This window comes from Epargyreus clarus, unplaced genomic scaffold (assembly GCF_041222505.1).
Source record: "Epargyreus clarus isolate Ecla_fem2 unplaced genomic scaffold, WU_Ecla_fem_2.2 ptg000001l, whole genome shotgun sequence".
NCBI lineage: Eukaryota > Metazoa > Arthropoda > Insecta > Lepidoptera > Hesperiidae > Epargyreus > Epargyreus clarus.
This window is the reverse complement of record NW_027332209.1, coordinates 3844752-3869953: the sequence shown is the minus strand read 5'-3', so window position 1 is coordinate 3869953 and position 25202 is coordinate 3844752. Positions and strand designations below refer to the sequence as shown.

Here is a 25202-nt window from a genome sequence, read left to right as displayed (position 1 = left end):
TACGCTTTGTTACAACAACGTTATTTACGTACTTACCTATTAATTTAGTGAGGTTCGTTCCCGAGTAATACGGTCTTACGGGACCCTACTTTTCATAATTAAGACAAAGGCATATTTATTGTGTATAACTAGGAGTGTTTGTTTCTCCATTATAACATTGTTAACATGCGCTTAAAGATGCGTTCTAACTTAGACCTTACGGGCTCGGTATGTAGTACTCCTATTCTATTTGGATTCATGACAAGTGTATTTGAGTGACAGTGACCACTTAACCAGGTGGACTGCATATTCGTTTCTTACTTGAATTTCATGTACGACATTATTTTATTAATCTGTAGACGACGGCGGGTGGTAACGTTTTGCGTCTGTATGGAAGTACTTTTTGTTATATAGTATCCCTTGCAACCCAAACGAACCAACGGATTTTAACAAATCACTATTATGATGTATCGTATTCGTTTCAATCTAGAGAATGACAAAGGCTATATTTTTAAACAGTCCGGTTTTCTGTTTACCCAATAATTAATTATCTATTTTATACTCTTAGTACCAATACCATAAAATCTCTAAATATTAATCCAGCGTATTCAATATTATCACATAAAATGATCTGCTATCATTAAGGATTATATAGGCTTACCTAGAAATGGTACAATTATACAATATGTTTGGAGAATAATTAATCAGATCCCATTTAATTACTGTGGATTATAGAGATCATGCAAAACAATTTCCCATATTGTTATAATACCTGTAATTATAATTATGGTACTTAGCTATTAAAATCACGGAAAAGGTCACCACGTAAAATATGAAATTAGCCATTTTTATTAATGTTTTATTTAAATGATTATATGCAGTATTGTAACGTTGATTTATAAACATAATAATACACCTATCTACTCCCTTCTTGCTAGGTAGGCCCATGATAGAACCACTTCTTCCTTGAGATTGGACGGAACTTCAGCCCAGATTTGTATTAGGAATGACAATCAAACTGACTTCATTTATATCAAATTACACACTAATTAAAAAGTTACTCGTGGAAAACCAATCAAAGCTCCATTGTCGTATAAGTTACATAAAAAGTACGATCATAGATAAGCATACTGCTACATAATTAGCCGATGTTCAACTGAGCGGGAACAAATTGGAGCTCGTGGGGCGAGCGAGCTGCCCATTATTGACCGGCTCCGAACTTCACTCCACTCTAATTGAACACGCTCTGAACAGCCAAGTGGAAACTTTTCAGCTAGCCGCTTATCGAATGGATTATTGTAAAAAGTGATGCTTTACGTAGTTTCTATTATATGTGGTATAACTCGACACTTATTTTAATTCTGAAAGGTTTGTTTGATTGTATAAAATTAAAATATTTTCAACTAATTTTAAACCTCTCCTGAAGTTATAATTAACACTCGTAATATTCAAAAATTGAAGTAGTTACCTGATATGTTTTTCATTTCATATTCGAGTCCCCTAAAAACGTTAAGAAATAAACTTAATTTAAAAAATATTCTTTTAGTAACATCATTAATCTTTTGCTATATTTTCTGCGATACCCTTTCATTTAATACCCGTATTAAGGAGTTGCATAAAAAATAAGCGGTCTGCCATCTTGGGGCATCCGCCAAATTGGATTTAGAATGACGTCACTGTGCTAATCATGCATTGTCATCTAAACCAAATGTGTATGCAATAATTAAACTCAAACGATGACGTTAAAGTGGTTTAAAATTCAGTTGCAAGTGTAAGTTATTCAAAACTCAGTTGTAGAGTCTCATATGCATACGATCGATACAAGCTAATAAGGCAAGATAAATAAAAGTTTGTACCTAAAATTGCCAGTACTTCGTTGGTTCTTAACAATACAGAAGAATATAATAATAGAAGATGATGATATAAGAATAAGAATTAATATAGAAGAATATAATAGGTTAACTTAAAAACCACCAAGCCGTCAAGAATGTACTAAATTGCATCACTATCGGGATGAAAGGCACAAATGCAGCTTAAAGTGTGGCAGTGAAGCCTTTATGAACTCAATTAATTAATTAAAACCATAGAAGAATCACCGACAATCTGTTAAAGCCTTATAGAAAGGGTACTCATGCTTTATTGTGACGTGGTAATTATACTTCATTTGAAAATTTAGCTCCATTCATTTACCATTTTTGGTAATTATTTAAAAAAATCCAAATAAAGTTGGAAACTTTTTACAAATAAAATTTACAATATCAGGCATTTAAATAGAGGAGGCATACTTAATATGCAGAGTTAATGTTTAGGATTAGATATTTATTATATACAACCAAATTAAGCAGATTGCGTCTAGTATAATGTAGAATTGGCTAATGTTAACTGTTTATACGAGTAAGCAACTGTAAAACATTTGAGCTAAGCATCGATACTCATGTGGAAAAAAATAATCATAACATTCATAACATAACTAAGGAAATTGTAATTATGCTGGAATGAAACCGCATACAACCGTTTTTCTTTATTAACCAGTAATAAGCAAGGAATAAGCTCGGATTTCAATAGAATAATATATCAGGTCACTGGTCAGTGCGATTCATTTCAATCGTTTAGCAAGAATCAATTTGCGCGCAGTCAATTGAACGGATTGTGGTTGGATTGTGTCGTGAGAGAGTGCATCTGATCGGCTTTATGAACCCTCTTGAATTAACCCTTATTGAGCATACATACTTCATTTTTTCTCTCTTCAACCTTTATTGAGAAATTATTGGTTTTTAATGTCATGCTTTTCATATGCATAAATCTGGAAATCTGTTGATTGGGTTGAAAATTTGTTATTATATTTTGTGAAGTTGTGATTCTGATTTTAAGTTATGAATTGACCTTCTATGTTACCCAATGCTGTAGGCAGAAGCCCCACGATACGATGTTTTTTTTGATGTCAGACAGGAAATGTATCAAGTTTGCTGGATGTAGACTGTAGGCGTCTATTCAAAAACAGAGTTATTTCGTAGTCAACGCGCTTGGCAGTGCGTGTTGATGACTGCTGTAGACTGTAGACCAATAATACCAGGAGGATGTCAGAATCCGTCTCCTGAATTTAACCCCGTATTCGCTTTTTACGACAGTAACAGGAAGGGATCAATACGGCATAACCTGGCATGTACAAATTCCTGTAATTCTATGAAATTCACAGACATGTCGCATTGAATGGTTTTCTCTTCACTACCATGTTTCGGCTTAGTACTAATTGGGAAATTCCTATCGTTCTTATAGGTACACAACAGTGCCATTGGCTTAGTAATGGGTGGATGATAAACAATATTTATCTTAAAGTTTTTTGGTTTTGGCAAGAGCTTTTTGAAATTAGTTTATTCAATTAAGATTCCACAGAAATTTATCTCATCCATTCTCACAGCGTAATTTTTTATTCTTTGTCTAATTAATGTAGGTATTTTAGTATACTTTTTATTATTATAACCTAAATTAACGCCACACACCGAGACTACAGAAATAAAATACTTTAAAACCCTCCGAAGCTTGTATATGATCGTTTGTGAGAGCATAAAACTTTAACGATCATTCGCGAAGTGAGATGAATATGCGGGCATCTTTTGTTTTATTGAATGCCATGAACTTTAAGTACTTCGTAAGGACCTTGTTGTAGCCTGTGAACCGTAAAAGTTAAAATTGAAGCGATAAGAGAAAAGCTAAGCTGTATTGTTACGAACAGTATATTCATTATGTCGCTTAAATTTAATTGTGTGTGTAGGTACACTTTAAATGCCTCCTGGCCTGGAAAATTATAATAATGTCGTTGAATTAAAATAAACGAAACGAAACTTGAATATTAAATAAAATGTGATGATTTTGTCAAACTCTGATCTCCAAATCAAAATAAATTTAATTTTTAACACGAGCTTCAGATGGTAACAAATAACAGTATGGCGTGTGGAATAGATGGCATAAAATCTTTCCGTTAACAAAATGTAATTGAAAATACAGAAGACACTTTATTTTAAATTTTAAAGTGTAAATGAAACAAAACTACACAAACGCATTTTAAACTCGATTCGGGAGGGTAATGTTTTCCTAGCGTATTTACGTATATTCGTAGTGTAAATAAGGCTTCGTTGGATTCGTTTGAAATGTGGGAGTAACTTAGACTATAATTTAAAGCATCGTTTTTACAATAATTATTAGTATAATATGTATATTCTTAATCGCTTGTCGCTTACTGTCGTGTTAAGATGAATGTCGATCGTTCTCATGGAAGTTAATAGTCCTTCATGATTTAAAAATGCTTTCATCAAGACTTTTTTAATGCTAACTTAATGTCTATCCTATTATGGGAATATCAAGCTATTCAGACATCCTCTTTCCTGTATTACGCATAATAATAAGTACTTGTTATGAATATGAAAATTATGATGGTAGGTGGGCACACTGTTCATGGGAAACTTCGATGTATTAAAAATATATATAAAAGGAAGTCTAATATTGAGCAAATTTAGAAAACGGATATGCTTGAAGTAGCAAAAGATGGATTAAGATCGGGAGACAATGTCACATAGACTTAAAATATCGAAATATGTAGTTATGAAAAAAAATGATAATTTTCTTTTAAATATTAATGTATTTAAGTAAGTGGCTTATGCCGCCAATGGATATCTATGATAAACCCCAGATAAGATTAGTTTTCTATCTGAGATCTAAAAATTAACACTACTCGCTACCTCTGTGGACTCAATTCAGACGCTTCGGCTACTTACTTACCTCACCCTTAACCTGAACACAACAGCGCTTAACACTGTTTTTAATGGGCCACAATAATTGTGGCGGTGGTGGCTCTAGTCGAAAAACAAACGGATCACGTCATTCTTATTTTCTTAATTTTCTCAAAGGTTATAAAGCTAGGTTCAAACAACTCACCCAAGTTAGACTCTGAGGAGACCCAGTGCCCAGTAGTGGGACAGTGAAAATTTCATAATGAACATAATAATAAGATTGTTGTTGAGAAGTAAATACGCAGACGGAGCTACGAGCAAAAGCTAATCAAGAAGAAAATAATTTTATATTTTGTACTCCCGACGACAGCCTCGTATTACATTTTCCTTTTAAGTCTTCTTTGAAAAGAATTACATTTTCTTCGCGTTCCTTCATTAACCCCAAAGGGTTAAGTTGGAAACTTCGGACGTGGAAAGTTACATAATATTTACTTAATTGTTTAAAAGGTTTTTTATTTTAACTTTTGTTATTCTTATTACTCAAGAGACAATATGGTTTAGTGTACTACTATATTAAAAGAAATTAATGCACTATTAAAGAAAATGAGATACTCTTGGCACTTGTTTTATGCTCTTATGTAGTTCAATGCATAATACTTTGCTGTCAACATTCGATGTATTTTTTTTTATTTGGGACGTAAATAAAATTTCTGATTCTATTCCCATGGACATTTCGGCATCAAATCTATATTAAACATTTATATTGAAATATGACGTTTTTTAAAAATTTCATGTCAAACTTTCGACTTTTGCGCACCGAAACACATAAAAACTGAATTTTTACTCATAAAAATAGATGACGTAATAATCCATCATTGTTTAATTAGATACAACAATTTATTATTCTACACTTCCAATATAAACCCCTTGTTAATGTTAAATACAAGATTATACATTCCTTAAACATTGTTGTAATCCATCTTTCTCTAACATTTCATTTTAATTGGGTTGGGACGTTGACTAACTTATCAGTACTTGTTACCGTCCATAATCGTAAAATATTAAAAGTAATATCGTGCACTGTTACGTAATTGCTATATGTATGACCCTCGAAACTAGAGCAGCGATTAACATATGACCTGAGCATGTAAATGATAATGTATCATACATTATCTCTTCATTAATGCATTAGTTATAAACAAACATTTGTTATCGGAAGAGAGCTCTCACGTATTCACAAATCGAGATGCCATTCATTAGTGTGTGAATTAATGTTTGGTACAGCAATGTAACATATGCATGATCAATGATTGTGTGCGAAATAGTTGTAGAGCTTTTGGACAGAATTGTTCAGGTAAATATGAATTTGTTGTTGTTGTTATTTCTATGAATTAGGAAAATCACAAGGATTACATGTGTGTGCACACCGTCACACGAAAGCGACAGGATCAATGAAATTTAATCGTAATCTTGCGTGGAAACAGCTTATTAATAGAAGATACATATTTTATAATCTACACTAATATTATAAAGAGGGAAACTTTGTTTGTTTGTTTGTTTGGTTGTAATGAATAGGCTCAAAACTACTGGACCGATATAAAAAAAAAATCATCATTCGAAAGCTACATTATCCACGAGTAAGCTATATTATATATGAAATATATTTTGTTTTGAGGCGTTACAAAGTTTGCCGGGTCAGCTAGTTTATTCATAAACATATTCGCATAATGCAAGAAGAATTATTATTCTTTGCTACGTAAACTCAAATACATAAATGTCTATAATTGTTTTAACACATTTTTGAGCTATATTTTTTGCTTTATAGCATTAGTGTTAGCACAGCTGTGTTGACTTGTTATTAATTACTGATTAGTTTCTGTTTTATTCTTGCAATGAAAAATTCGTAACTTAGAAACATTTTCGATTGTTACCCTTTTATATACAACTAGCTGATCCGGCAAACTTTGTACCGCCTCAAAATCTATTTATCAAATATATTTCATATAAAATATGGCCTATGTTACTCGTGGATAATGTAGCTTTCGAATGGTGAAAGAATTTTTAAAATCGGTCTAGTAGTTTTGGAGCCTATTCATTACAACCAAACAAACAAACAAAGTTTTCCTCTTTATAATATTAGTGTAGAAAACATTTAGAGCTCTATATTCAAGTTCCTTTCCATTGACATGCATAGATGTCAATCAACCTTTCCCTATTAAATATAAGTTGGCATGCATCCAGGAAGTACCCTGGCTGTTCTATGAATCGCTGTAAAGTTTGGTCGCAGGTTGGCAGTGTCAATCTATAACCGTTTCAGAACATGGTATTCAAATTTAATAACGGTATTGACATAACTTAGATAAACTCGAAGTTGGATAGACTCGAAATTCAGTTATCGATTATTGGCTTCGATACTAGGAATCGACTCCTAAGCCTTTTGAGGATAGAAGAGTACTTCGAGAATAGAAAGAGGCTATTAATGACCTGTTACATCAAAAAATAACATGATTGTTGTCTCATTAGTGTTTACGAGTCTCTGAACTAGTCGAATTGATGTATGTTTACACATCTTTTAGAATAAAAAGAAATCTTATGCATATAGATTTCCGCATGATAATTTTCATTATCATATAAGGCAAGTAAAAATTTTTTTTATTTTTTTTTGTAAATCAAAAATTATGAAATAAGACGTGGCTGGGCTTGGGATTACAACCAGGACCACCTATAACAACACTTTCACTACTTATAGAAAACACGATCGTTATCAAGTCATTAATTCGCATAAACATAGTCAGTGTTAATACGATGGAGCGTAACATCTATTTAGAAGCATTAACGGTATATAAAGCTCATGATAAACAGAAACCAGTTAGAGATTGTAGCGATTATCAGGTATTAAGAAAACTGGAAATGCCGGCTGAAGTATCCGATCGCCTGTGATATTCTTGTTAGTTGCATTAAAGGTTTAAACTGGAGAGTTGTTTGAACATAGTAGTAATAGATTGGAGGTAGCAGGTGTCTTTATGGTTCGACTACGGTGACAACCTACACATATATTGCTTTATAATATGTTTAAAATCTGGTATGACATGGGACAAGTTAGGGGTAGCACCGAACTTGTAGATTGTTTAATGAAGGAAGTAGAATTTGGTATGGTATAGTACACTTTGCTAGAATTAGTTATATCTTGATTTTATCACCATCTGGAATAAACTGCTGACATTTCTATTTTCAGATAGGTGTGACTTACTGTAATCTTGTCAAGACGACAATATTCTAGACAAGCGTGCGAATTTTCAGACTATTTTCCAAGAAAATCCTTTACACATAACTTTTGAACTTTTTAATAAATTCTTTAAGATTCTTCACAAGTCACTTTCCTTCTCTGGAAGTAGAGCCAAACGGTATTCTAATAAAAGGAATCCGAGTACTAAACTAAAGCGAAAGTTCGTTTTAATAATCATTTAGATAATACCGAATCCGACTTTTCGTGAGTCCATTAACCTCTAACCTTCTTACAGCGTTTAGTTACCCAAGTTCGCCGGTAGATTATTGCTCGTCAATCAATCAATCTTAGTATCGCGTTGTGACGGTGGGTCTCTAAGACGGAAAATGGAAATTTATTTAAAACTATTTAGAGATATTTTTCTTTCTTTTTTTCTTCTACCTTAATTATTTATTTCTTTATAGCGTTGAGATAATAAATAATATTTTTATTCACCAACTTCGACAAATATCCACAAAATTTGGTTGGTTTTTGCCTTAAAAGGTGTATGCCTGAAGCTGTATCATGCAGTTTGTTTTCAAATGTAAATAAACTAACAAAGTAGGTCATATGTAGTATGCATAATATTTTTTATTCTTAATTTTATGCATAACTTACACACACGGAAGCTTTTAGCACTAAGGATATACGAGACGCATTCCCTTGTGGGATTCGAGAATCTTCAACTATGTTACGATATGACATTCGGATGTCTTCTTTAGGATCGTATGTTTACGTCGTGTGTTAAGCACTTCCAAATAGTAACCCAGTCACGTGCGTCAAAGTAACTCCAGTAAGAGTGACTCGGAGTTCTTTAAAGCAATGGTGAGTAAGCTTTTTCTAGACAGGCGTGCCTCATCTAAGAACGCGCTTTTCATCAGGCGAGATGGAGGCCGAGCGTCTATTACAAAATAAAGTTTTTTTTTGTTAGGTTCCGTTGTTACGTAATCTTCATGGAGCGTTTAATTAACATAGTAGCTATGCGGCTTAGATGATACAAAGTTCTTTAATTGTAAATTTTGATGGATCAGTGTATTAACTGTTTGCCAAATAAAAAACTAACAGCTATATAAAATTATTCTTTGTGATGTGATCCAACCCAGAGGAGATACATAACGAACAAATAAAACTATCATAGAAACGAATAAACTGTTATTGAAGTTGTATATTTTTTTAAGATTACCAAATAATAATGGATAAGAAACGTAAGAGGATTCAGTAGATACTCAATATTTATTTTAGTAGATACTCAATATTGAGACTGTTATAGCGGTCGAACAATAGGTAAAAATAGTTTTCTGTTATAATAGTTTTAACATATAAGTGACTGTTAATACATAAAAGTTGAGAGAGCGTACTTGTTCAGGAAAAACATATTTAGCTAGTTTTAACTTTAAGTTATGCGAGCGGGATTGATGCTAAGAAGCTAGTATAACAATATGGAATTGAAAGAACGGACGGTTAATTAATTTACGTCCATCTTTTAAAGAGAACTGTCACTTCAATCCGACGTGGAGGATGTATTAAATTAAGGCCGGCCCAACTGGCAGATCAGCGAGGAAACGTCACTGTGTTAAGTCTGAAATACGTCCGCGGACACGCCGTCGTGGGGAGAATATTAAATCAGTTTATGGACGCAACGGCATAAAGCATGTACGTGCACCACATTCAGCAATAAACAATCCGGACAGTGTTGATGGAGTCATTGTATGAATTAGGTATGAGCTCGAGTGAATCTGAATGGAGTTTGAGTAGGCAAGAAAAATCAGTCACTGGATTAATGATGTAGTGACGGAAACGATAACTATGGTACGATTCTAGGACAATGAATTGAGAATGTCGATAAGATCTTGTGGGATTTTGCGATTTAGAGGAGATGAATGTAGTGAAGATCGGTGATGTAATAATCTGGACAGCATCAAGGTTGTTAGATGAAAGAGGAATTTATTTAGTCCACTTTATAAATGTTTCTTTGTTATCTCTGTGAAATTTATACAAAAGTTATCCTTTAAGACCTAGGCTGTCCTTAAATCCAAAAAAAACAGAGTCACATGAAAACTATAATGGTGAATGAATTGTTTTTACAAATGCGAAAGTTTCCTTTTCTAGTTAGCAATATTTTGAAAATTCTTTCGTTTATTATTTTCGAGCGAGAAACGTTCCGTTTCTAAACGCGATTGAAAAGCAAGTTTGTCGTAAGAGTTTGCAATTAAAAAACATCGTGCCCTGTACACACATCTGTTTCGTTTCCGTATACTTTTCTCGTCTTATTTTTCGCTCAAATAACTCCACGGGATTTTAGCTTTCCATTGAAAGGTGCTGCGTTTATATCGAGAATTATTTCGTATCACGAAATACATATTAGGTGTTTCACACGTACACATAAGTTATAATAACGTTTAATTTGTCTCTAATTGGATATAGGACAAAGCCTGGCATCCATGGCATGATCATGATACGAATTCAATTGCAACTTCGATAATTGAATCGTAAATTAGGCAAACAATGGTCAGTTATAATTAGAGACGTTACATTACACTACAAAACGCTTGTAATCTTATTGTCCCTGTCTTGTAATGAAAGCATCAAAGTAGTATTTAAAGTTAGTGATCTATGTGCGAAGACTAAGATGGAATGGCTCAAGTAAATACTTGTATCTCTGTCATGCACCTTTCAATAGCAGACGGCGCAGAAGTAATTCCAAATCATTGTAGATGCAATGTAAAAGCGTAATAGTAAAGTCAACTTAATGAGAATTCCAAAATGATAAGCATGAATCAACTACACTACGAATGGTGTTGGAGCTGACATCAGAAGCGCGTGACAGGAATGACGATGGTGGAGCCCGTTAAACCTGAGCCTAATTTAAATACGAATTACTTGAGAGTTTGAGACGCAGTAAACAAACCGCTTCAATCTTACCCACGCAGATTACATCGATTATAATCCAATATTATCTAAGCTTAGTCTGTAAACAGATGGTTCTTGAATTTATAACGATAGTCTCAGATTATTTATCTAAAATCGGACAAAATTGTAACTATTTTGGAAGTTTTAGTCATCTAGATTAGAGCGATTTAATCCAATATTATCTGAGCTTATTCTGTACATAAAATATTTATAAGATGTTTATAGTATTATTCGCAAACAATCGTAATTGTATTTTTTATACTGTTACGTATTTTTATAAATTACTATTTCATCTGATAATAAATTATGTCAGCATGTTTAGTGAAGGCAAAATATTTTTCTTTAATAGTTTTTCTTAAATAGACGACAGACAAATAAACCAGTCAATCTATTAGTAGTTTTTTTGAGTCTGGTTAAAATGAGATAGGTAGATACTATAGTAAAACTATTGCCAACGATGGTGTAAGCATTTTCTACGATATACGAAAACAATATTCTATGACGGAAAACGTTTTATAAAATATTAATATTGATTGACCACGACTTTAGTAATGAGTTTAGTAACTAACCTATATAAAACAACGTTATACAAAATTAGTTATTAAAATGTCCAATACTATGCGAAATTACTAGCGATGAACTTGTGTAGTGAGGTGGGTTATTAGCTGTAAATAGCGATTGATGTGCAATTTCTTCTACATTGCCTTATTGCTTGCATTAGTGTCAGATAGTAGATATAACGTTTAAGCTGCTTTTTGCGACCCAATCGCGATATATTATAACTATAAGCTTTAATTTAGTGGGGTTTTTAAGTTTTCCGTTAATTACTTTTTTATTTATATTCTTAACCTGTTATTTTACTTTAGTAATATCTTAAAGTCAGCAATAAATACTTTACATTATTTGGCAATTTATGTCAAATGGGTTAAATATTTTTTCAAAATTAAAAATACGATAAGAACATATTGATTTTTAAGTTACACTAAATAATTTTACATATCGTCACTGGAACGGCTAAAAGTCTAACACACGAGCCTTTTGCGACGATATAATCTTCTTTATAATAAACCAATTTATGTCATATAACGTAGTATAATCATAGATTAGTAAAGATTACTCACTCCTAACAAGAAAATGTACCCAGTTTTGAGAATTGAAATAGTTGCGTAAAAAAGTTTTGCCACGTCGCCGTGCTAAAATGTCCCTAAAATATTTGAAATAAGTATTTATTTATTACGTAAATTACGCAGTATTAGTTATTTATTCGTGAATTTTCTCTAAAAATGTTTTTAATTATCAAGAATTCAAAAAAAGAACTTACTAAAATAAGACGTTTGTGGCTTCATTCAATTTCAAGGCGGCGAAGTATCTTTACTAATCTATGAGTATAATAAGAAATATACAAAATGTTCTTAAGAAAATAAGCTTTACTGCGCCCCCGTACCGTTGCAATAGAAGCGGCTTTTCTCGTTACTTGTACATGACGAGATGTTTTTGTAGTTAATAGTACCTATCAGGCGTTAATTTGCGGAAACTAAAACCAAGTCGCATTAGAATTGTCACACTGCTATTATTTTTCACAGAAAGACTTTTATGTATATTTTTCCACACTTATAAAGTTTTTTAAATTGTTAATACATAAACTGCAAGCGCGGTTAGGTTTTACAGATCTTAATATACTGTAAATTATTTTGTATCAACCTAGTGAAAACTGGAAAACTCTTCTATCTAAAATTGGTTGCAATAACTTCAGTATTCCTACTCATTGAATTAGTTTCGTTGTTTTGATTCCCGTAGTAATTAGTGATATATTCACCAACACTTTATCTTCTTATTTTAAACGTTAATAAAAGTAGATAATATTTTGCAGAAATATTGCATTTGAACATATATTTAAGAGAATGATACCAATGTGTTATTTTCGTCAGGAATACGTGAGAAAGCACAACATAACATCAATTTAAAAATAGAACGCATTTGAAATTCGAAACCGACACGTGCTCCAAGTGCAAAAATATCCCGCAGCTATAAAAATGTCACGTTAGCCCATAAATATTACATTTTTTATTTTTAATAATTTAATGTGTAATAATTTAATAAAAAATCAGTATCAGTTATTTGAGTACCTATGTTCCGGGAATGAGTCTTTGAATATATAAACGTATGTACCAGACATAATCACAATATAGGTATTATTTAAATACTTTGCAAATACTTATAACTGTGTAGTGATAATAAATACATATGTATATTGACATAATAGGGCGACTACTTTCGTGTAAAACAGGCGAAATTTTAATGCTTTAATGAAAATGGAATACGGTTTCCGGATCAATCAACAAAATTTATTATTAATCTGTATCAGAATTACAATTGTACACATAAAATCAATTACTAACGCAGGAGGCGATTAAAATTTAAATGAAATTGACAGACATAATTGGGTTCCATGTTAGACGCCTAAGCGAGATGTTGGCGAGATTGCTACATACTGCGCGCCTAATTATTCAATACATGCCATTTAAATTTAGATTAGATATTATTATGCCATAAATGGAATAGCTTAACATTACTCTTAAGCCATGGTTTCATTTATACGAAGGAAAATAAGTCTATGGGCATTGTTACTTTTTGTCACTTTTAACCATAGATTAGTAAAGATACTTCGCCGCCTTGAAATTGAATGAAGCCACAAACGGCTTATTAATAAGTTCTTTTTTTGAATTCTTGACAAATAAAAACATTTTTAGAGAAAATTTACGAAGAAATAACTAATACTTACTGCGTAATTTACATAATAAATAAATAATTATTTCAAATATTTTAGGGACATTTTAGCACGGAGACGTGACAAAACTTTTTTACGCAACTATTTCAATTCTCAAAACTGGGTATATTTTCTTGTTAGGAGTGAGTAATCTTTACAAATCTATGCTTTCAACGTTGGCAGGAAAATAATTATCTTTTTTTAAGTAATAATATTTTGACAAAGGTGCATATAATATATTAAATATTTTTGTTTTTTTTTTTTTTTTTTTTTTTTATAATATAAGAGTAGCAGACGAGCATGCAGTCCACCTGATGGTAAGTGGCTACTGCCGCCCATGGACATCTGTAATCAACCGCAGATAGGATTTAGATATTCCTACCTGAGGTCGGCCACAGATGCGCCGCTACCCCTGAGGACTAAGCTGGAACGCCTCGCAAAAGTCTGTCTCTCTTACCACACCCTTCAAACCGGAACACAGCAGCGCCTAACACTGCTATTATTAGGTAGAAATAGGTGTGGCGGTGGTGCCGCCGGAGTCGAACCACAAAGGGTTCTACCACCTTTAAACACCTTACCTTTTTTGTTACAGAAATGCCAGGATGGGGGTTACGCTGTTTCTTCATCTGTTCCTTGGAGTATTAGCACCTGCAGCAGCTGGTAAATACAATTATGTTTAGTATTTTTTATGAATTAACGTTATTATCTATGGTTATTATATGACTGTTTATAAAAGTGATCATAATTTGCATAGATTAGTAAAGATACTTCGCCGCCTTGAAATTGAATGAAGCCGCAAATGGCTTATTATAGTAAGTTCTTTTTTTGAATTCTTGACAAATAAAAACATTTTTAGAGAAAATTTACGAATAAATAACTAATACTGCATAATTTACATAATAAATAAATAAGTATTTCAAATATTTTAGGGACATTTTAGCACGGAGACGTGGCAAAACTTTTTTACGCAACTATTTCGATTCTCAAAACTGGGTACATTTTCTTGTTAGGAGTGAGTAATCTTTACTAATCTATGATCATTTGATTTACAATTAATAAATTATATTACGCATATTCTGAAATAATAGTAGTCTACAGTTTTACAATTACTAAGATATTATAACGTGTAGATATATTTTTTTCTAGAATAAGTGGAAGTAAGTCCTTGGTTTTATTGGTGCCGAGCGTCAGTTGACTCTTACAAATCCCAGCTTTAATATAGAACAAAATTAAAAAAAATGTAACACACAAACGAAGTCGCGTATCAAAGCCAGTCCGTTTTATAAATAAGCTCTTATTTCTTATTTCGCGATACGGGAAAGCTACATAAAAGTCTCGCAGTTATTACCGAATATTAGAAAATTCTAAGAATATACGAAGCTATTCAATATGTAATTGAATTCTGTAGGTTATTTGAAGTTAGGTACCGCCCTATTTGCTCGTAAACAACTCATTTCAAAGTTAACGTTTATCTTTGTCCCTACTTATTTGACTTCAAGGGAACGTTCAGAATTTACTTAAGAATGGTTTGGCTTGGTAATGTGTTGTATTATGTTTTATGTACGGGTATACTAAGCTTAATAATAAACCTATCCGCGATTACTTTTACTAGTCCCCTTTTAAGTATAATTTTTTTATAGGACGGAGTTATGACGTCACTGCTCTAGGCATATAGATTGTCAAATATGAATAACACCGCAGGAAGAAGTTTCCGTCTATTTCCTGGATCCTAATAAGGTCAATTAAGAGTGCTATTCGAAAAGTTAAATGCACCTAATTTTAATGGCATCGTAGTTCATTTGTGACTGAGTTCTCAGTGGAAGCAACGCATCTGTGGCCGATAAATCGTTACATATCAATTTTGTGGTAATATTTGTGCATATTTTTTAATGAACGACGATTGTTATTATCATTTTGCTTATTCAAATTTTTTTGGCATTAATGTATGTACTGAGCATGGTTTTCAAACAAACAAAATGATATATTCATCGTTCAGACTGGGACCAATAACACGTTATTTATTAATATTGCGTGCGATAATGAGTATTGCGCATTAAACTAAAAAGCTAAACAGCTTTTACGGTTCAAACTTTACAGACATTTAGATTATCCATTAGCCAACGCCATTTGAACTCGGTGTAAATATGCATTAAACGCAACATGGTATCCGAAACTCGATTTGTTTGCTCATTAAAACTAATTGCTAACAGAATTATTCACATTTTTAATCCCGGATGAATTGATGGGCCCTGTCTCCTTGGGCCCTCGATTACGATCTCATCTGATGGGCTTTTCACGTCATTCATTATCCACTGCTGTTGGAACGCCGCGGCTTGTCAGAGGTATAGCATAAAAACCGGCATTGTATCATTACGAAGTGGTAAGTCCGGGTTGTTATTTATTTTGGAGCGGTTACCAGGGTTGCCAGCTAAATGTCAGGGTTTGGTCTAAAAATAGCTGTAGATTTCAGTATTGTTCGAAGGTACGGTAACCTGAAATGTTTTGTTACGTTGTTTAGGTAATATAATAATTAAGTTATTGAGAATTGTATATACCCAATTAAAGGTATCAAGTAACAAGTCTAAAAATATTTGTTCATGAACTTAAAATAGCTATAGTCCTGATATCGGTCACAAATGTCATATTTTTATGAGGAACATCATAGCGTCATATTCATAACATTAATAAATTCTAGATTAACACTTACTCTGTCTTTCTTCATTGTCGATGTAACAGTAACTAATTTCTAATACGATTATAACCACAACACTAACCCCAGCTATCTTTTACGAACCTTCATTACAAGCTTTAAGTAGTTTATAAGCTCGACACGCGTTCGTCTATGGGAACTTCTATGAAATGACTGTTTAGGACAAGGAACATACTTGTTTTCAACCCTAGATTTCCAGACTGAATTCAAATATAACCAAAATTCCTACAACCTATCAAATACACGTTATGTATTATCTAATCTGTTTACGGGGTCCACGCACTATCCAAACAGCGACGGTAGCCCTGTTAACCCAAGGGTCGCTCCCGGCGCAGCGGATACGGCAGGTAGTCACACACACAAATGTGTTTATTGTTGGTAAATAAAAGCCACTAATCCGTCCCGGACTGTAGGCCCGAGAATTCCGGAGACGGAACTACTTTGAGCTATTTACTCAGTTGAGTGAGGTTACATTAATGTTATTTTGTAAATATGAGAGGTTTGACGTATGTTCGGGAATTGCGAATACGCTTGGGTATATTTTTTAATATAAAAGTGGATTTCGATGCCACAAAAATACAGAAACAGAATAAAATATACCTATGTAACTTGAATGTCGGGAATTAATAACACAAATACAAAAAAGAATTTCAGCATAGTGGAAAAAGTACTACATGGTCTATATGATTTGAAAAAAGTAAAATGCGTCAGTCAGATACGTTACTTTGTTCAATTTTGAACAAATTCGAATTTACTTGCAATTCCTAATAGTGATAAAAGAAGTAGAGGTTTACACAAATCCTAAAAAAACTACAAAATGGCCCTAATCCGTGGCTTGAATGAAAGCTACACTTTTCTAAAAACCTCGGGTCCCAAATCTTACGCGTGTGTGCAGAAGCAATTTTACAGTAAGTCGTCATTATCCTATAGTCAGAGAGCCAGTTGTGATTTTGGAGGAGATATTAAATAAGTAGTGTCGGTATTTTACCCGAATGATTATATCGACAAAATATTTTCATGATATTCGAAACTATTTGATGAAAATGGTTTTTAAATTTTTATACGTACCAAAATGTTTGTTTTCTACGAAATGATGTATCAAACTAGGTTCTTTCTTCCAAAGAATAAAATAAGCTTATATAATTATATTTTTTTTCCCATATTTTAGTCTTTTATTGTTAATATTCAATCTCAAAAATATAACCCGAGTATTGGATATATTTTATTACTCAGTAAGGGATCATTTTACTAGTCAGTGATGTACTTATGATAAATCATTTTTCTTGATAAGTCAAGTGCTGTCTCTGTAGTATCCGTGAGCTTTCCCACTACTTGTGCTTACTACTTTGGTTCTTTTTTTATAATATAAGAGTAGCAGACGAGCATGCAGTCAACCTGATGGTAAGTGGCTACTGCCGCCCATGGACATCTGTAATCAACCCCAGAAAGACTTAGATATTCCTACCTGAGGTCAGCCACAGATGCGCCGCTACCCATGAGGACTAAGCTGCAACGCCTCGGAAAAGTATGTCTCCCTTACCCTTCAAAACGGAACACAGCAATGCCTAACACTGCTATTATTAGGCAGAAACAGGGAACACTGGCTCTCGGACTATTGTCCTGTTTGTAAGAAGTCATTAGCGGAGGGTGCCGGTTTCGATTTTAACAACTTGTTAACTTGTTATATTTGACTACGTTTCCAAATTTAGATATTAAATATTATTTTATTAGAAATACTAGTGTCAATTAGTGGGAACGTTTCTTGTTATTAATCCATAAATTGCTTTACGACGATAATTGTGTCACAAATAAGGGCACTTGTTAGTAATAAATATTATTGTTGGACGTGGTTATTAAAATACGCAATTAAATTTGTACAAAAATATCTCAAATGGATCTAATTCAAATATGATTATGGTTCCTTGTAGAGAACTTGTAAGTCACGGGATTTGTAAGCCACCGGTGTAATTGGTAAACGAAAAAGTTTACGTAACATTACGTTACGTTACGTTACGTAAAAATGTAAAAATACTATTGCAGAACAATTTATAATGTTCTGTTATAAAATACTTATTTAAATTGTTCTGGCAGTAAACAATAAAAAGCTCCTGATGCTTTGAAGACTAAGAAAATTCATTTTTTACAGAATCGGAATGGTAGGCATTCCTTGTAAAAGGTTGTACACTTCTACGTATAAGAAGTTCATGTTTAAATTCATTGAAACCTTGCAAGAATTTTAATGAGAAATGAATAAAGATTCGGACGCTACATTGAATTCATTGATTGATATTTATTATGATGGAAAAAGCTAGTTCTGGAATTTCAACTTGTTAGACGGGTGGTCGCTAATAGTAACATAAATGTGTGCAATCGATAAGATCGTGGGATTACGAGATCTACCTAAATAAATAAATGTTTAAAACGTTAGAGAGCAGTTCTGGTTTAAAGTATGTGGATAGACACTTGTAAATAATAGAATAGCTCTTTTTCCGAGACGTTCTAACTTAGTCTTCAGGGATAGCAACGCACCTGTGGTCAACAACAGCCTCACATATATTAAACTATTTGAGGTTAGTTACAGATGTCCATTGGCAGAAATGACCTCTTAACATCGTATGGCCATGCTAGTTTGCTATGCTAACTTGTGTCACACAAGTTCTAGCATGTTTCTTCAGGTAAACTTATATGTTGAAACAGGAAACGTATATATTTTTATCGTTCAGGTAAAAGCCGCTTCAATTCGCCTCTTTTGCACTCCATCCTATACAAATCGGCATAACTTTAAAAAACAGCTTTTGAGCTTATAAATACGCGGTATGTTGGGATCAGAGTTTCACGTCAATTCGTATATTTGTATAGACAAGATTAATATCTGCACAGTCGGCAACTACCTGTGCAAACGGTGCTAGTGTCAGAGGCTACGGGAAAGTCATTCGTCTTGCATAATCTCTAGCTTATTTCCCTCCGCACCGTGCCATTATTATTATTACGCATAGCGGTATCTTGTCAGCCGCATATGAAGGCATATAAATAATTGTCTAATCGTGTTTCTTGGTGAGAACATTCTTGTAAGTAACTGTTAATGTTATCTGCATAAGTAAGTCAAATGTAATCAAGTTAACTCTGCACTAATAGCGGTATATCCGCGTTCTTTGAAGGAACTACTGAAAGTATTTAGCAGCAGTATTATCAAACAAGCAAAAGAAATATCAAAACACTTGTGTCCAGAAACGGATTGAAGCCGACTGAACCAATCTGACAAAAAAATCTTTCTACGTAGGCGATGTTTCTTAACATTTTTTATGTAGTTTAATCTTAGTTTATGTTTTTTTGTAGCTTATAGATTGTGGTGTAGATACGTGGAATATCGCCTATAAAGAATAAAATTAGAACTTATTTGAATACCAATCCGACTGAAGCTGAATTTAATTATAAGTATTATTGTATGTATTCAATGTTTCCACTTGGGAGCGAAGATAACCTAGTAGGCAGTAGGCACCTACCTGTATGTACATACATAGTACATACGGGGAAACCATTAGTCTTCTATAATCTCTACCTTATCTTAGCAACATATATTATCGCACTGTAGCGGATACTACTTAGTTATGTGAATAAGATCTTGTAAGGACATCACCAGATGAGAACTGCAAGATTGCGTAGTGATCTGTTGAATCATGTGTTTAGTTTCCATACAAAAAATACTTATTCCTATATACATTTTAGAAGAGAGAAAAAAAGCAAATTTCAGCTGATGTTCTAATTGATTTTCAATAAAGATTAGATGAATGTAAAAGTACCGACTAATTATATTTTCAAGTTTACGGTTCAGTTACGTCGACATTCTCATGACAACACACAAACATGACAATAGGAATGCTTGCAAAATAGAGCAAAATAAAAAACCGTTCATGCAAAAAAACAACTGACATGATCTCATCCGGCAATAATCTTAATATCAAAAGTAGTTGTCTGCATTCTGCGCGGAGTGGAGCGTTCGATTGAGGAAGAGAATTCTTAGACCACACTCCAAGTAATAGGTTCAATCATGCAAATTTAATAGGCGATCGTTTGCAAAACACGACTTTAATGACGTGAGCCCCGCGCGCTAAGAATATTTCACTTTTATGCGAGGCTTACCAAGCTTTATGAGGTGTGGCAATTGATGTAAATTACTTGGAAACAGTTAATTGCTTATATCGTGCGTCCCATGGTTTATCGACGTTTTATTTTTACTGTTAGCTCTTCCGTGATCAAGAAATCAGGCAAATTGTAAGCTTTTTCATATAATATAATCTTAATCGAAATTTATTTTTCGTTTTAAAACATGATTTTCTAAAATAGTCATCGAGCAATTTTAAATGTACACAAATAGGTACTTATTTTCATAAAAAACATTTTTTTCTATAATAATAAATAGCTTAACTGGCTCTTATGATCGTGATATCATTTAAACTAAGCAATGATTCAAGTGAGATGAAGTTGTAACGTGAGATTCTTCTGAGAGCGGCCAATGGCACGTGAGATATCTCATACATTTGTTTCAAACAATGCAAAACAATTTGTGAATGAAAACATAGAAGTACACTGGGCTTTAGCCTAACGCTTTAAGGTTCTATTTAGAGTGAGGCCGTAGAGGTTTAATCGCGGATTGAGTGAGTCATTCAAGATCAAAATGTGTGGGGAAGAGCGTTCAAGGACGTCTGGATTTATTTCTTTCATTTGTATCCTCGGCTACATGACTTTATTCGTCTTAGGTATGCAAATAAAAAGCCTCAATAAGAACGTTCCTACACCTTAATGCACGTCGCTTTATAACGGCCGCTTAGCGAACAAAGATATTGCGAGTTGCGAGCTTTCGATAAATAGTGTGGGAGCAACATGTTGCTTCGGAGCAGGTCGTTTATTTTGATGCTGTGTTTTGTCTCTTTTTGTATACTAATAAAGTCAAATGTGTTATAAAACTCAGACCAAAACTTCACTCAACAAGCTTCTGTCATAACTTAACCTTATTAGCGCTAATAACTGATGCTTTTAGGGCTAATTACTGTTCCATTTTAACCATCAAAGAGATCCGTTTATTGCAATGATTACTATTCCAGCCACCATGAATGCTCTAAATGTGGATGTACTTATATTTCTTACAAACATAAATACAAATATCTAATATATCCTTAATCGTGTAAGAATGATTGTTACTGAAGATAATGACTTTATTGTTGTTTCAGAAATTGAAATGGAATTCACAAAATACCCAGAATCGGTAATTGCGCCCGTGGGAGATGAAGTTACGTTTGAATGTGCAGTAAGAGTACCTGGAGAGAGATTGGCCTGGCGATGGAAACCGGTGGTACCCGACGACGACTGGAATGACTGGAAAGACGTCCAGGTGACCAGTGCTGCTGATAGCATATCCACAAAACTGGTAGTGGAGATCAAGGAGGACACACCGACATCTCTGTATCAGGTAGGATATTTGAATATCACTACTAGTTCTAATACAAGCGTCACTTAATTACTTGTGGATTTCCTGTTAAAAATATATGCGTTCAGAAGTTTTAGTTACTTTCAATAAGTCACAGGTAAGGGATATTTAAGAGCTGGTTTTTATGTTTTTTATCGTGTAGTAAACTACATGAACTTAGACAATAGAATATATCGTTCATACATTATTCTTGTCTTAATTGCAATTGCAGCAAAAAACAAATTATATCGATGGTGCCAGTTACTGCTTAACATCAGGTGGGCTGTATGCCCGTGCACTAAAAATGCTCATCACAGGCACAAAGTTATAAGCGTTTTCGCAAGTTGCTTACATTAAATTAAGTATTTTAGGTGCGTTTCTTGTTAAAACCCTAAGCGTTACTTATTGTATCCATTCCCAAACTTTTGATAAGCTTCTTTGTTTAAAATCTGTTTTGTTGGAATTTTAAGCAAATTAGTTTGCCGACTTCTAACTTCGGGTCCTAAATTAGCTTTGAAATGTTAGTTTAGCGTAGCTTAATCCTTAATTGAGTTTTGTTTAAGATTTATTCTTGATTTCAAAATGCATGGAATATTTTTATCAAGATCCGGTGTTTGAAATATTAGTTTGAGCGAATTAAAATCTTTGGATTAGATAGATTCTTGTTTAACAATACTAAGGTTGGAAAATTAGATTTTGTGAAACTATAAGTTAAATTTCGCAAATCCAAGATTAAATTTGGATTCTTGAGCTTGTTAATATTTGTGGCAGATATGTTAACATATTTTTGATTATTTATGGGTTCTTAATAATCATATTGTGTAAATGAATTACTACAATCAATATTGAGTTAAAATCAATGACATAATTGCATAGTTTACTTCAGTCGACCGCCCCTCACATTCAATGATTAATAAAAAAATCATATTTTATGTGGAAATATTTATGGAAGAGTTCAAGAGGCTTCAATTACTGGGCTTTCAATATAAGCTCTATGTGAGCGCGATTCGCTTAAATTGAAGTGATTGACCGAAGCCAATGATTGCTCCAACATTCGATTCAATGCGAGGCTTGCATCGATCTGTACCGAGAATGGGGGAAACACAAGACGTAAGGAATGCCCAAAACGAAATTGAACTCGAGTTTCAGAGAGAATTCTCGCAAGGAGTCCGTTTAAATAGGATATTCTGAATTTTCCACCGTTTTGTCCTGGACATGATATCCCTCTTTATTGGATTACAAGATATTCGCAATTTTGCGCCTCCGGCTCGAAAAACAAAGTGTCAGTGTTCCTACGAAGAGATCCATTTTCTAAATTACGCCTAGATGTGGGTGGTCTGGTAGTAGACGATAGTAATGATTACCCGCGTTTGTAGTGACTTTCTACACGTATAACGTAGGTAATTTAAAATTATATCTATCCATGCTAAAGTGAACGAATACTTTATTTTTAAAATCTCAGTTTTAAAAAAAACTGGTATATCTTGAATTAGTACAATTATGTACGTGATTTTAATTGTATTCAAATAAAAACATTTTAGTTTCTGACATAATTTTCAAAAAAGACAAAAAGATACATAAAGTTTGCAGAAACATATTACGACTTACTAAATATTATAATATCTACTAAATTGTAAGTGACTATTTATAGAATATTCGACATTTGACCCTAAATTTAATAATAGGGTTGTATCGATTTTCTTCCATAACTAACTTTGTAGCTTCAGTCAGCAATTAGTGAAGTTGAACGGATGTGGTTAGGGTGCTCCGTTAGGGGACATCGTGTAATAATGTAACGTTTACTACGAATTGTACTTTGCTACTAGTTTACCATCTAAAGATCAGTAACATGGATTATATGGTTAATTGGGGCTTTACAAAACGTATAATCCTTTCCTATCGATAATTCATAAACTACCAGTCAAAGGCGGAAGTGGTGATAACGAATTATATCAAGCATTCATTTCGTTTTGGTAGAATTTGGTTGCGATTTTGAGCCATAGCCTGGGAAGCGCAACATCTTTCTACTTAATAAAGACTAGTTACGTAATTCTATTGATATTGATAATATAAGGAACTCTTTAAAAATTCCGGCATCAAATTTTTTCTCGGTTTTATCAAATATTTGCTTTTGCTACTGTTTGATATTTTACTAATATCAAACAACATCGTATCTTCGCTTCACACCAACACACATGTTTAGGTATATGTCGACGTGTGTGACATAATAACACAAGTGACTACCCTACACAATTTCAGAGAACGCCCTAATACACATATGAGAAACAGTTAACTAATAGAATGGTATTCTCTCAACGCAAGGTGCTATACATCAGCCGCAGCTCAACTTAACGCGTCATTTGATTTGGCAATAGTATGCCCGGCGAAGCAAAATAACAATGCGGTTTCCTGCCCACCAACTGCGGAAGGAAACCTTATGCAATGCGTTAACGGGCCAACAGGGACATTATTTTTAGGTGACACAGAATGAGTTTAAAATAAATGGGATGAAATCAACGGGATGTTGTTTAGAAAGATGATAAGCGTTGATGATCTATGAAAGTTTTGAAGACGTCCGTGTGGATTTTGATGTTACTGTATTATAAATAAAAGCTATATCTTTTATATTAGTAAAAGTACTTTAAAGTAGTGTAGAGCGTAATAGTAACATTATTTGAATTAGACCAAAATCATTATAATAAACCATTAATGCTGAAATATATCATGCTGAAATATATTACGGTAATTCCCTGGGGATTAATATTGAGAACCTGATTTTCTAGATTATGAATATTTGATATTCTAATTTAGTTTTAGTAACCAAATAGGCAAACAGTAAGTGCTTCATAAAATAGAAAAACAGTTTTTTAGGTTTTATTATACATTTGTTTTTATTTTCAGTGCGTCGTTTGGTACGGTGGTATCAGTTTGGTCTCCATTCCCGCTAAGTTGTCGATAGCGCGGATAGACCTCAGTCGGAATACCCAGGAAAAGAGGGTGATCTCTGCTCCTCTACACAATACTGTGGTATTGCACTGTCGTGAGCCGTTGTCTGAACCACCCGCGGTACTGAGTTGGTGGAAGGAGACTGGGAAAGTGAGTACATTAGTAAATGATCGGAAATAAATTTAAGAAGATTAGCTATATTACCTACATACAGTCTTACAAAGGTATGCTTGTGTGTATTATGGATATCAAGTATATGTCCTGTCTTCCGTTTCTATTTTGTGTGCATTTAAGCTAGTCAGCTTAGAATCCTCTTAGCGAGACCAGAGACCTATCTGTATGAAAAAATATTTCATTAAGTATCTAGTTAAGGATTTAAAATTGATATGTTTTGTTCATCTAGATGTAACATCCTTTTATTGTATTAATTAATC

At 33.3% G+C, this 25202-nt stretch overlaps 1 protein-coding gene across 1 annotated transcript in view; it reads left to right on the top strand.

Annotated features, from left to right (window-relative positions):
- Positions 1 to 25202, top strand: part of boi (brother of ihog) — an 86365-nt gene that overhangs the window by 27437 nt on the left and 33726 nt on the right. The window contains exons 2-4 of the mRNA XM_073074162.1: positions 14241 to 14308; positions 21587 to 21825; positions 24724 to 24918. Coding sequence (XP_072930263.1) covers positions 14241 to 14308; positions 21587 to 21825; positions 24724 to 24918 — 502 coding nt within the window. The remainder of the gene's footprint in view (positions 1 to 14240; positions 14309 to 21586; positions 21826 to 24723; positions 24919 to 25202) is intronic.